Source organism: Sardina pilchardus, chromosome 7 (genome assembly GCF_963854185.1).
Source record: "Sardina pilchardus chromosome 7, fSarPil1.1, whole genome shotgun sequence".
Taxonomy (NCBI): domain Eukaryota; kingdom Metazoa; phylum Chordata; class Actinopteri; order Clupeiformes; family Clupeidae; genus Sardina; species Sardina pilchardus.
The window spans coordinates 23,736,862-23,748,942 of record NC_085000.1 but is presented as its reverse complement, the minus strand read 5'-3'; the positions used below and the strand labels follow the sequence as shown (position 1 = coordinate 23,748,942).

At 39.7% G+C, this 12,081-nt stretch overlaps 1 protein-coding gene across 3 annotated transcripts; it reads left to right on the top strand.

Moving 5' to 3' along the window:
* The first annotated feature begins 360 nt into the window (after positions 1-360).
* zgc:113363 (uncharacterized protein LOC791449 homolog) lies at positions 361-11,664 on the top strand. 3 transcript variants are annotated; one of them, XM_062541382.1, is made up of 5 exons: positions 361-544; positions 1,652-1,807; positions 2,573-2,695; positions 3,073-3,339; positions 10,945-11,664. In XM_062541382.1, exons 2-5 carry the CDS (start codon positions 1,687-1,689, stop codon positions 11,208-11,210), a joined length of 777 nt encoding a protein of 258 aa, XP_062397366.1. In that variant the 5' UTR covers positions 361-544; positions 1,652-1,686; the 3' UTR covers positions 11,211-11,664. The 3 variants fall into 3 exon arrangements, with proteins under 3 accessions (XP_062397366.1, XP_062397365.1, XP_062397367.1); XM_062541381.1 differs by having other exon boundaries at positions 2,570-2,695; XM_062541383.1 differs by lacking the exon at positions 2,573-2,695.
* The last annotated feature ends 417 nt before the right edge of the window (positions 11,665-12,081 follow it).

The window sequence follows — 12,081 nt, the reverse complement described above, 5'->3', positions numbered from 1 at the left end:
ATCGATTAGTTTATCATATTAAAGGAGAAGATTTTTACGGGGACCTCCATGCACTCTTGCTCATCGGGCTACTTTTATTTGTCCTAGTCCTAATTAATTTCCTAAATGACCTCTAGGCCTATATTGTGCAGGCCCAGCCTGATTAACAAAAGAAAATGTCGCCTATGAAACACGACTGATTATGACTAGGGTATTTAACAATGAACTATTAGTTTACTTAATTTAGTTTAGTTCAACATGTCTTCTCAGTTGCAGCAGAGGTCTGAAATTGACGTTGCAAAATGGGTTAAACTGATAACGGTCACGTTCATAGGGAGGAGGTAGCCTACAGTAGGCTATAACTTGCAACATATCCTCAGATCCACCAGTAGAGCCTGTAGCCTGACAGCGCAGATGTGGTCTAGGTCGGCTTCCTCTGTGGAACTTCACGGACCTGTTTCCGAATCCGCCAACAGGATTAAGGGGAATTCTCAGACTTGCATGCCTCTTCTTATTCATATGATTTAATCTACCGTGGTCTAAGACTGGAGCTAAAGAAGTCAAGGTAGGTGATCCGTTTATTGGTGTAATGAGGTACCATATCGAAAGCAGCCTAATTCTCAGCGTTTAGTTTGTGAATTTCAAGACCTTTGCTCTCAGACTACTGTAGGCTATATGTTCAATGAGGCTGTAAAATCGTTTAGACTGCGCACTCTCATCCACCGACTTTGGCGGGGCAAATTGCGGTCTAATGAATGTAATGATTTAAACAATACAACAAGCAATCATTAATTGATAGACATATCAACGCCTTACAATAACGTAGCCTACGCAGGTTATGTGGATTAACAGGGCATGTCATAAACATTCATGTCATTTACGCTCGCTCCGTGGTAGGCTAAATGAAAAATAATTGGTGAAAGAAATGGTTCTAAATTAATCTGAAACAATATATGTCATTTAAGACAGTAGTGACTATACCATCAGATTATGAACAGCTAAACTGACAAATGTTGTTGAGGGACTCTAGCTGAGGATCAGCTGTAGGCTATAGGATCTAGGCTAATTGTGTTCTCTTTAATCCAAATCAGGGTTAGACCTTTACAAATTATCACTCTCTTCAGATTTTAGTTATGAAGTCAGATTTGAGTTATGAAATATCACCCAATATAATATGCACACCATGCTTGTTATGACAGCATATCACAGACAACATGTCACTGGAGGTACTCAAATCTGTTATGTTTTCAGATTGATTTATTTCCCACAACATATGTGGTAATCTAACACCTCAACTTTAAGGCACATCTCTTCACACCTGTTGCAAATGCTCAAGGAATTGATGGCATATGACCTTACAAGGGAGGTTAAACTGTTTGAAGCTGAAATAACTGAAAAGAATAGATCATCCCAATTTACATTTATTAATTTAGCGGACGCTTTTATCCAAAATGACATTCAAGCAACATTGTATTGTGATATACACGTTTTACTATGTCATAATGTGATAACCCCATGTCTACATATCACAGGTATTGTTTATATTGATAATTAATTTCTCCCCATAGTATTACATTACACAATACATATCACATTAGTGTCACCCAGCACATCCAACCCATCCAAGAATATGGATTGTGTTTGTTTCTCTTATACTCGCCTCTCTGGTTAGGGGTTGTTGTCTAGTCTCAGGGGGAGACAGAAGCCATGGATGTGCATCCACAGGCAGAGGGGGCTGAGGTTGGATGGGATCGGCCCAAGAGTGTGGACGATCCTCAGAACCACTGTCTCCAGCATGCCACAAAGGAACCAGAGGATGAGCGCAAAGGTAAATGACACCTTTGTGTCACTGGTGGTGTTGGTGAAAGCATACCTTTTTTGACAGATATTTAGTCGATTCAGAGACCAAGGATAGAAACATCTTGCATATCCAGTATTTTCCTTTATATAAAGGGAAATACTGGATACGTGTGACCAGGTATATATTACAAATGTATAAATGTTTAATATATATCTGGTCACATTTTTAAAAGGATTTGCTCGTTTTAGCTCTTTTCCGTGATGGACTTGTGGTCATGTGTTTGCATGTCATGCCCAGGGCGTTGGGCGTTCCTCACATTAGATCAGGATTAATCTGTTCATAGTGTGAGCCGAAGGGAGAAAATGTTCAATTACAGGTTAAACACGTTAGAATAGTAGGCCCAATTCTGCAGTATCCAGTAAAAAGTGTTTACACAGTGTATGTTGATCTGGCAGAATAAGTGTGTAAACAATTTTCTTAGAGCCAGGTCCTCTGTGGAAAGAGCAGTTTCTGACCACTATACTCTGAAGGCTTCTTTCAAGTCTTGGTTCCTTAATCAAAGACATACCACAATTGTTTTCAATTCAGGCATCAGGTCACTTGATTCTGTCCGAAGTATTAGGAAATTGCTCTATTTCCCTCTCTTTGTCTCGCTCTCTCGTGCAAGTGCTTTCATGTTGTTTCTGCTATTTAGCATCAGACCAGGAGACTATGACTTGTGACTGTGTTCTGGTTCTGACTGCTTGAATTTTGTAGTTTAAACGGACATCTCTCTCACTCTCTGTGCAGAAGCTCCTCTCTCAGGCAGACTAGACCAGAGCAGCAGCAATGAGTCTATAACAGATGTGGGCTGTACAAATGAAGACACTCTCCTCCTTCCCAATCATAAACCCATAATCTCACAGACAGACAAAGGTAATTCCCTGAATCGTACGTCTTCATATGTAGATTCATTATTTTTATTCACATTGTTTCAGAATTTGTTCATCAGCATTACATGAAGTAAAGGCACATTTCAAGCACATACGTTATCAGTCACTTTCATTGAAGAAATGTATCGCTGGATGTGTCTGTTGTGACTAAGTGAGTAAAAGATGATTTGTTCTTTTTTTACAGTCAATAATCAGAAGTTATCTCTGGGTTGAGGTCAGAGTAGTCAGTTTCTTAAGACCATATGGTAGTGAAAAAACTCAGTGTTACCAGCCATACCAAAACCACAGTGACAGCATTAAAAAACAATCCTTAAAGAAATTATGTAACTTCAGTTCATATTGATGCTCCTTCATTTTCAGATGATACGCACTTACAGAACCCTGTGGTATCCAATCAACCAGTCGCTCAACCATTCCAGGAGGGTGTGGCCAACGGAGTCCCACCTATCTGTAGCCCTCCAGCGGCCTCCGTCACGCCGGTGAGGCCTGGTGCAGCGTCACCACAGAAATGCAACGGGCACAGCCATCACCACCATCACCCGCACAAGAAGCGCCTTCCGTCCACCACCAAGAGCCAGCAGAGCTTCAAGACGAATGCTGCCCAGATCCAGGAGGTGGCTGGAGACGGTAGGCTGCAGAGGGGCCCGTTATCATTGAACATAGTTATAGTGAAATGTCAGCATGTGCCATAATCTCTCACACACATTACCTTATATGATGGCAAAGAAAAATCACATCCAGGATCACATTTTTTTTGTTGACCTAAACAAAACCTATAGAACCTACAGTATGAAACTTGGCCAGTAGAGGCTTGGTTGTTTTCATTCCTTCAGCTATTTGTTTTGCTTAATTTATAGATCTCTGTTTTGTGTAGTGTTTCACTTGCTATTATAAGTACAGATACAGTCCTTGACCCCCCCCCCCCCCCCCCACACACACACACACCAGGGATCAGAGATCCTCTGTAGCCCCCCCTACGCCCCTGAGTTGGATAGCCATGCGTTCGGGACCCAGCCTTATCTCACGGTCCTGCTGAGACATTCCGGCAGCGCTGTTTATCTCTCGTGTGTCAGTTGCTGTCCCTCTGTCAGCGTCTGATAAAGTGCTGTGTAGGTGGCACGGCTGTGTGGACTGACTGACTACTCTTACTCAGTCTCTGACTCACCAGAGCCAATCAGAGTTGTGACAGCAGAGGCTTTGGCCTGGATCGGAAACAAGCTAGTTTTCAGTATGTTACACTTTCCTCTCATTGTGAAAATGAGCAACATACTGTATGACACAAAAAAATAGTATTGGATTATAGCACCCATCTGTATACCACACCCATTAAAATATTCAGCTTAGCTACATATTTTAAAATCGACCTCCTCTGATTTACCATCTATCATTATATTTATGTTGTTTACAATGAGCTTTATAGAGCTTATGGGACCAAATGCCGTAATTTCCCGACTATTAGCCGCGGCTTGATACATTGATTTAGCAAAATTTCTTCTGCTATGAGGTTGATACACGGGGACAGCTCATACACAATGTGGCTAATACACAGGAAATTACCTGGGAAAGACCCTGCAGAGAACCTTGCAATTGTAGTATTAGTAACAGCAATAGGAACATTGATTGGGATCGGTGACTAGTGAATTATGGTATATAGCTAGCATATATTATTTAAAAAAATGTGGTACCACACTATTCCTTCAGACAACAAACCAGCAGCAAACCTCAGCAATGCTACTAGGATGATTTCCAAGCTCTCTTACATTGTGTCTTTGCAGAACAAAATCACCCCCTAAGAAATATCACCCCCTAATCTTAATACAATATGATCACCAATAAGTAGACCTTGGATTCGTGTGCATACACTGTAAAAAATGGCTGTGAAATTCACAGTTATTTACAGGAAATTTCACAGTAGCACTACTGTATATGCTTTTTACAGTAGAATGTTGTAAAATTTACAGTAACGCCCCTACAATTACAGTAGTCCAAGTGTTACTGTAAACATTACAGTAGTCAAAGCACTACTTTAAAACAAACACAGTATAGCCACTATAGTACTGTAAATAGTAAAGTAAACTACTGTATTTTTTCTTTTCAACAATTGGCCAGTAAGTTACTGTAAATACAACTGAAATCACAGTATTTAATTGGTTTTCATTTTACAGTGAATGCATAAAATACTGTAAATGGAAATGCGGTACCTTTACTGTAAAAAGTATTCACAGTAACTTGCTGGCAACAATTGGGCAGTAAGTTACTGTAAAACTACTGAAATCACAGTATTTAATTGGTTTTCATTTCACAGTGAATACATAAAATACTGTAAATGGAAATGCGGTACCTCTACTGTAAACTACAATTACAGTAGTAAGTGTTACCGTAGAAATTACAGTAGTCAAAACACTACTGTAAACCAATCACAATATAGCCACTAGTAGCCTAGGCTACTGTAAATAGTTAAGTAAACTAGCCTACTGTGTTTTCCCTTTTTTAATCTTATCTTTCTTTTAACTCATAATGACATACCAGAGACGGTTGAGAAAGTCAATTTGATGTCAAGAATTAAGGCTTTGATCACACTATTGAGCAAGCATAACACATTTCAGCCTAATAATTTTCCACGATTGTTTTTAACGGCTGCTTATCGCCTCTTGATAAGCGCATGCGCACACGCAGTAATTCCCATCCCCCACCCCTGACTTTTCAACTCCAGCCAGAGTGACTTCACTTCAACCGTCACTTTTCAATCATGAATCTGACTGCATTTTTCAACTCTGTACAAACATCATATTCAAGGTAAGAATTACAGTACTTTTTTATGCCAATTGAAAACGGGAATTTATTAGAAATGTATTGTTTTCACAATGAAATGTTAACCAAAGCCATTATTGCCATGTTAGAATCAGCATAGCACATATCGATAGCTAGAACTAGCGAGCTAACGTCGCTAGCGTTAGCGATGTTAGCTGTTAATGTTAACTTTTCCAGTAACTAACTTAACCATCATGTGGGATTTTTCGAATGATAGTCAATATCATATCTAGCAATAATTCAGTCTGATATGTCGTTATGAATGTAGAGTTTTAGTTTGAATGAAATATCAGACGCAAGTAGCTTAGCTTAAAGTGGCTGTTACCATGCAGGCTGAAGGCTGAAGTTAGCTAGCAGACAGACACAGGTGAAAGTTGTTAACGTTAGCAGCTAGTTAGTAACATTACTTTGCGAACTCCATGGGGCATGGGTAGTTAACATTAAACTTAATACATGTAGTGTTGATGCATAATATGTAGTGTTGCTATAACTGGAAAGAGGACCAGTAAAACAAATTAATGAAGTAGGCTGATGTGTAAGTTATCTCACCCCTAATTACATTGCATGTAAATGCAATGTACTGTTATCCCTGTTCTTCTTATAGTTTTTATTCTTCTTCCGACCAAAATCAACGATCAAAGGCTCTAGAACCACTGAACCGTTTGACGTCATTCAAGCACTCCTACAAAGGTCTAGAAACGGAGATTTGTTCTATGATTTTTCACATTTGCGAACTTTACACTTTTTGAGATATTTACGATAAAAGAGTTTCAAAATCCCATAGACTTAACGTTGAGACGCTTTGGCGGCAGAAATTGACTGTTACGTAGTGCTCATTAAGCTACAGCTGTCAAAGAATCCTCTTCATTAGCCATCTGCTCCGCCTTAACCCTCTCTGGCTGTAAACACTAGTGACTAGAAGAAGCAATCTAACGTTGATACCATGCCACGGAACGTTATCGTCTTCGTCTTCTCTCCTGCAGTAGCCCACTCCTATCTTGCTTCGTTACAGTAACCGGTTAGCTCTAGGTGACGTTGGGACCATAGTTAGACAGTCAAACCCTAACGTAAGCACTATATTTAGCTAACAACAATCAAATGTAACGTTAGCTTCCACGCCAGTCTTAACTCAGCGTCCAACCTGATAGACATGCCAGTAAGGCTACCATTTAGGTTTAAGCCTTCTCACAGTCGTTTGTACAGTACAAGCTACATTGTTATCATTCTCATCATTGCCATCATGTTTGTTGTTAGCAAGCTAGCTAACGTTATATTTGCTCGTATAATTTCCTCAGCCTACCTGTTGCTGCATAGCATCATTCGTTTCACTGTAGGTGAACAGTTCCTGTAGCCTAGGCCTACTAAACAAAGTGTCAGCGCTTGCAACTCGTTTGAATTTGGCAACTTTATTTCAGTCTATTATTTTTAAAAATGAAGAGTTGTTTTCCAAAATACTATCCACAATTTTAATGCATTTTCATGAATCACTTTTTAAATGTGGGTTTCCAAGTAATTTCAGTGAACTGTAATTATTGTTATTCATCTATTCTAGCCTATGTTCTCTTTTTAACTAATACAATGTTTTACACAGCAACCTTTTTACAATTACATGCAATGGTAATTCCTTCCATGGAATTACATTTTCTAGTTTAGGAACTGTAGTTTTGCATAGTCATGCTCATAGATCCGTCATATAGTGGATGTGAAAGGGGAGCATTTGGGGAATTTCAATTACCAGAAATATCATGCCGATAAGTAAAGGGATCTTTAGTTTGTGAAGGGTAGTGTTTGGCTAAATGGTATTCATTTTATAGCCTTCATTTGCCCAATGTTTGGTGACTTAAATTGAGGCATGTGTTTATTTAAGATGCATGTGAGTGTAGTAGTGCTTCAGTGATGGTCTTTTCATGTTCTGTGTGTTTTGCAATGTATTAATTAATGTAAGCCTCTTTCTGTTCCCTCTGTTAGTAGGTGGTGTGAGGACTGCTGCCCTGAGAACGCTGTGTCAGAGACACTTAGGCTGTGTGCATTTTGGAATGTTCCAAATGTGTGTCACTTCCATAAGGAAGAAGTTCCAAGCCTGCAAGTGAGTTCACTCACCAAATAGAGAGACACGCATATAGCATTTAATATGTGTGCATGTACTGTATTTGTGTCTGTAACTGTTTAGTTTATCCCCTCCTTTCATGTGTCTGTTATGACTTTGTGGGCTCAACTGTCAACAACTGTCCAGGGCGAAGTCGGTCTACCCTGATGGCACTACCCTGATGATGTCTGTTAGCCATGGCTGCTGCCCTCAACATGGTGTAAGTGTTTGTGTTTTATTTATGTTCATAAATAAACTGATATCAAGAAGTAACATAGATGGTGACAAGGGTGGCAAGGGTGCCTCATGGCAAGGTAATTATCATTTCTATTTCTACATCTGATTGCCTTGCTTATTTTTTAAAGCTATGATTTGTTTTGTATGGCAATTGCTGTTTATTAACAAATTATATGGCAATTGCTGTTTATTCTTTTTAGGAGCCATCCAGAAGTCCCAGCCTGGAGCCAGAGGCTGCTATTGCAAGTCAGATGGGAGATGGCCTACAGTATGTTAGGCATCAGAAAAGTGGTGTTCGCATGAAGGCAGAGTTGCCGCAGGCAATTATGAGATTAGGTATGATATCACATAGACATACTTCTGTTCAGAAGTGTAGGGTCACTTCGAAATGTCCCCTTTCCAAAAAAAAAAACACTGGACATATCAAAGTGAACTCCCAAACTTTGCTATGGTGGTGTATTGTACACATCTGCATTACTTCTATCTATTGCACCTGACTAGTGTGGGTTTGCTTTTATTTGTCACACAACCGGAGTAGTTTGCATTAATTACTGTATATTCATGAACGGGGTCAATTGTAATGTATGCTTTCTTTCTCTTTTTCAGACACTTGACATTTACTGCGAAAGGTACCATCAGAGCACCTCTCCCTACCCTGCAGGATACCTATACCAGAAGAGTACAACAACGGGCCAAAAATATTTCAAGACATTTCACGCTCTGACCACGGACTGTTTAAACCACTGAGGTCAAGCAGACGTCTCTGTTCCCACGTGGCAGACTGAGGGAACACCCACAAAACAGACTGGGGATGAGTTTCTTTACTCCGCATCCTGTACACACACAACTCCTTATACTACATTACATAGACTTGCCAGTTGCCATACTGCACTTACACACACTGCGCTTTTAACCCCCTTATCTGTGTCAAATCAGATAAGGTTGTGGTTGTGTTCAAACCATGTCTACTGTTGTCTGTCAACATCCACTTCAGTCATACATTTGAAATGTCTTAAATAAATAACAAAAGTTAAAATTGTTTTATTGTCTGCAGTTAACTGAAATATTTTGGAATATGAGTTATTCTATTAATGATTGCTCATGTAAGTTCAATTGAATTCACAGTATTTAACTGACATAGCTTTTACAGGGAAACAACCAATACTGTAAATACAACAACAAAAAAAAAAAAATCTTAATTTAAAATCAATTGTTTTTCACTTTACAGCGAATACATAAAATACTGTAAATGAAAATGCGGTACCTTTACTGTAAAAAGTATTCACAGTAACTTACTGGCAACAATTGGCCAGTAAGTTACCGTAAATGGAAATACAGCACCTTTACTGTAAAAGGTTTTCACAGTAACTTACTGGCAACAATTGGCCAGTAAGTTACTGTAAATGGAAATACAGTGCCTTAACTGTAAAAGGTATTCACAGTAACTTACTGGCAACAATTGGCCAGTAAGTTACTGTAAATGGAAATACAGCAGCTTTACTGTAAAAGGTTTTCACAGTAACTTACTGGCAACAATTGGCCAGTAAGTTACTGTAAATACGACTGAAATCACAGTATTTAATTGTTTTTCATTTTACAGTGAATATATAAATACTGTAAATGGAAATACAGTACCTTTACTGTAAAAGGTATTCACAGTAACTTACTGGCCAATTGTTGCCAGTAAGTTACTGTAAATTTTACAGTAATTTTTTTACAGTGTAGCAAGTGCAAGTGATATTTTTTTCTTTGATGACTTTTAGAAGTCGCACCCATTAAGATCACATTCTTTACTAATTCTTAAATTACTCCACTTGACTCTTAAGCTTGGTGTCATGTCACTTTGACGTTCTACTTTAAGTGCTTTGTCAGCTTTAGTACCAACATGTGCACGGCTTAACTTAAATCTTCTACTTTTCAAACTGTTACTTATGAAATAAGTCTGTCTGTCTTGTGTAAATTTGGACATGGGTCTGGCAAATAAACTGAATTGAATTGAATTGAATTGATTGAATTGAATTATCCCCACCATGCCTAAATTAAATTTCATGTCATTGCAGTGGGCCAAGCACTACACAGCTGTATGTGCATTAGAGCCTTCTCAAAATATGTTAATTTCCTCTATTAATGGAACTTTACTGACAGACCTTTTCAGTGATTTCAGCTGTTGTCTGTTGTTTCATGTGTGTACAGGTTTTCAGTCATATATGTTGTGGTTCATTCATGTCACATTCATGTGTGTTGGCCTGTCTACATGTACTGCATGTAATGGTATGTGTTTGTGTGTCCTGTATTTTGGATTATTATGGTCTGTATTGTGTATGGTTTGTATTCATTCTGTGAGCTCCATGTCTCTGTTTCAAGGCGCTTGTGTACACTATACTCAAGTTTCAAACACTGACCAGCAAACTCAAACATTCTAAAGTTGCCAGCTGTTGTTCAGAAAACCAACTTCCAGCTCCACACTGTCTAGACAGTAATTGATCATTTTTTGGACATGTCAAAATTGAACAGCTTCATCCAACAAGCACCAAAACACAGACTGACGGTACACGTTGACCCAACTGTTGTTGTTTCTTGGCATGTGTTGGTGTTTCTTAGGACAGTGCACAGTGCCTCAAGTGCAAACATAGTTGCCATGTTTAATATCTATACTGGTCTGTGCTCATGAGTATGCTGGTGTGTTTCCTTGTGTGTGTTAGTGTGTTCACATGCCTAACTGGTCTGTGCTCATCATGTGTGTGTTGGTGTGAGTTCAGGTCTAGTTTGGTCTGTGTTCATATGGCCGCTGCTCTGTATTGATGTGTGTGTGTGTGTGTGTTGGTTGGGTTGGCCCCTTGAGCCGTGGATCTGCCCAAGGTTTCTTCCTGAACAAGGGAGTTTTTCCTTGCCCCTGTTGCTGCTGGGTGTCCCTTGGTGCTCCCCAACCCCTCTTTCTTTTAATATAGTATCTATTTACTTATTTTTCTTTTTAATTTATTTCTGTAGTTGAATGGACACTTGAGCACAAGGAATTTCATTACTTTATAAAAACAAATATGAGTACATGACAATAAACTTTGATCTTTGAACTTTGAACTTTTTGGTTCATGTTGCAGACTGCTGTGTCCACTGCGTGCTGGCGTGCCTGTTCTGCGAGCTGGCGTCCCTGTGCTCGGTGTGCGCCCAGTGCCTGACGTGCGGCGGCCTGGCCTGCTGCGAGGCGCTGGGCTGCTGCGGGGAGGCCGCCACCGGAGGCCTGGCCTGCTGCGGCGAGGACGCCTGCTCAGCCCTGTTGGATTGTGGGATACTGGAGGACTGCTGCCAATCCTCGGACTGTCTAGAGATCTGTTTGGAATGCTGTGCGATCTGCTTCCCTGCCTGAACTCAGTGTTACATGGTGGAATTCATTCCAAAGGGCTGAGTACTAAGAGTAACTGAGTATTGTGGGGGGGAAAAATGTTCTTTGGCCTGGCTCTCTTATTTATTTTGATTTGTTTGAATGTAGTTGAAAAACAGGGTTGATTCAAAAGTAATGTTAGACAGAGACTCTTTTTGTCTGAACTAAGCCCTAAATGGCGCAGAGGTTCATTTGATGAACCCGTGATCCCACAGACATGTGTATGGGGTATGCTTTAGAAAACGTCATGCCAACGCTCAGAAGCGCACAGATGCCCAACTGGGCTGTTGAGAATTAGTCACGTGAAAATGAACCAAAAAGTAATGGCATCACATGTGATTGCTCAAATTCTCCCATCAACTTAAACAGTTATGTGGCTGTTGCATATGCCCTGTGAATATTTATCGCTTGCTGAAAGTAGTAAAAATGTCTTTTTGTACTTTTCGTATTCCCATTCATACTTATTTACTTTATTTTTACAGAACATGAATTGCTTTATGTTTTTGTTTAATTTTATGGCATCTTTCACACATACAGTATATAACTCCTCTGAATGTTCCCAGTACAGCAGTAGTGTAATCCAGCACTCACTGAGTGTATTTCGATTCTATTTTCTTTGTTTCTCTTACAACAGAGAGCCCTTTTAATCTCTGCCTGTGGTAATGAATGTTCTCTCTCCGTCTCTATAAGCAATGCAAAAATAGCCGGCCTGGATAAATCATAAAGCCTTTTTGCATACTCCCCTGTGCCTGTTGAATTTCACAGCCATCCTCAAGATGACTCTGCCAAACGTACTGGCTAATGGAGTGTCAGTGGACATCACTTCAGAGAGACCACTGTTGGCCTCGTCTGCTGG

Coding starts and splice junctions, on each gene's coding strand:
- zgc:113363 (XM_062541381.1), top strand. CDS start 1,687: ATGGATGTGCATCCACAGGCAGAGGGGGCTGAGGTTGGATGGGATCGG. Junction 1,808..2,569: donor ACCAGAGGATGAGCGCAAAG/GTAAATGACACC, acceptor CTCTCTGTGCAG/AAGCTCCTCTCTCAGGCAGA. Junction 2,696..3,072: donor AATCTCACAGACAGACAAAG/GTAATTCCCTGA, acceptor CTTCATTTTCAG/ATGATACGCACTTACAGAAC.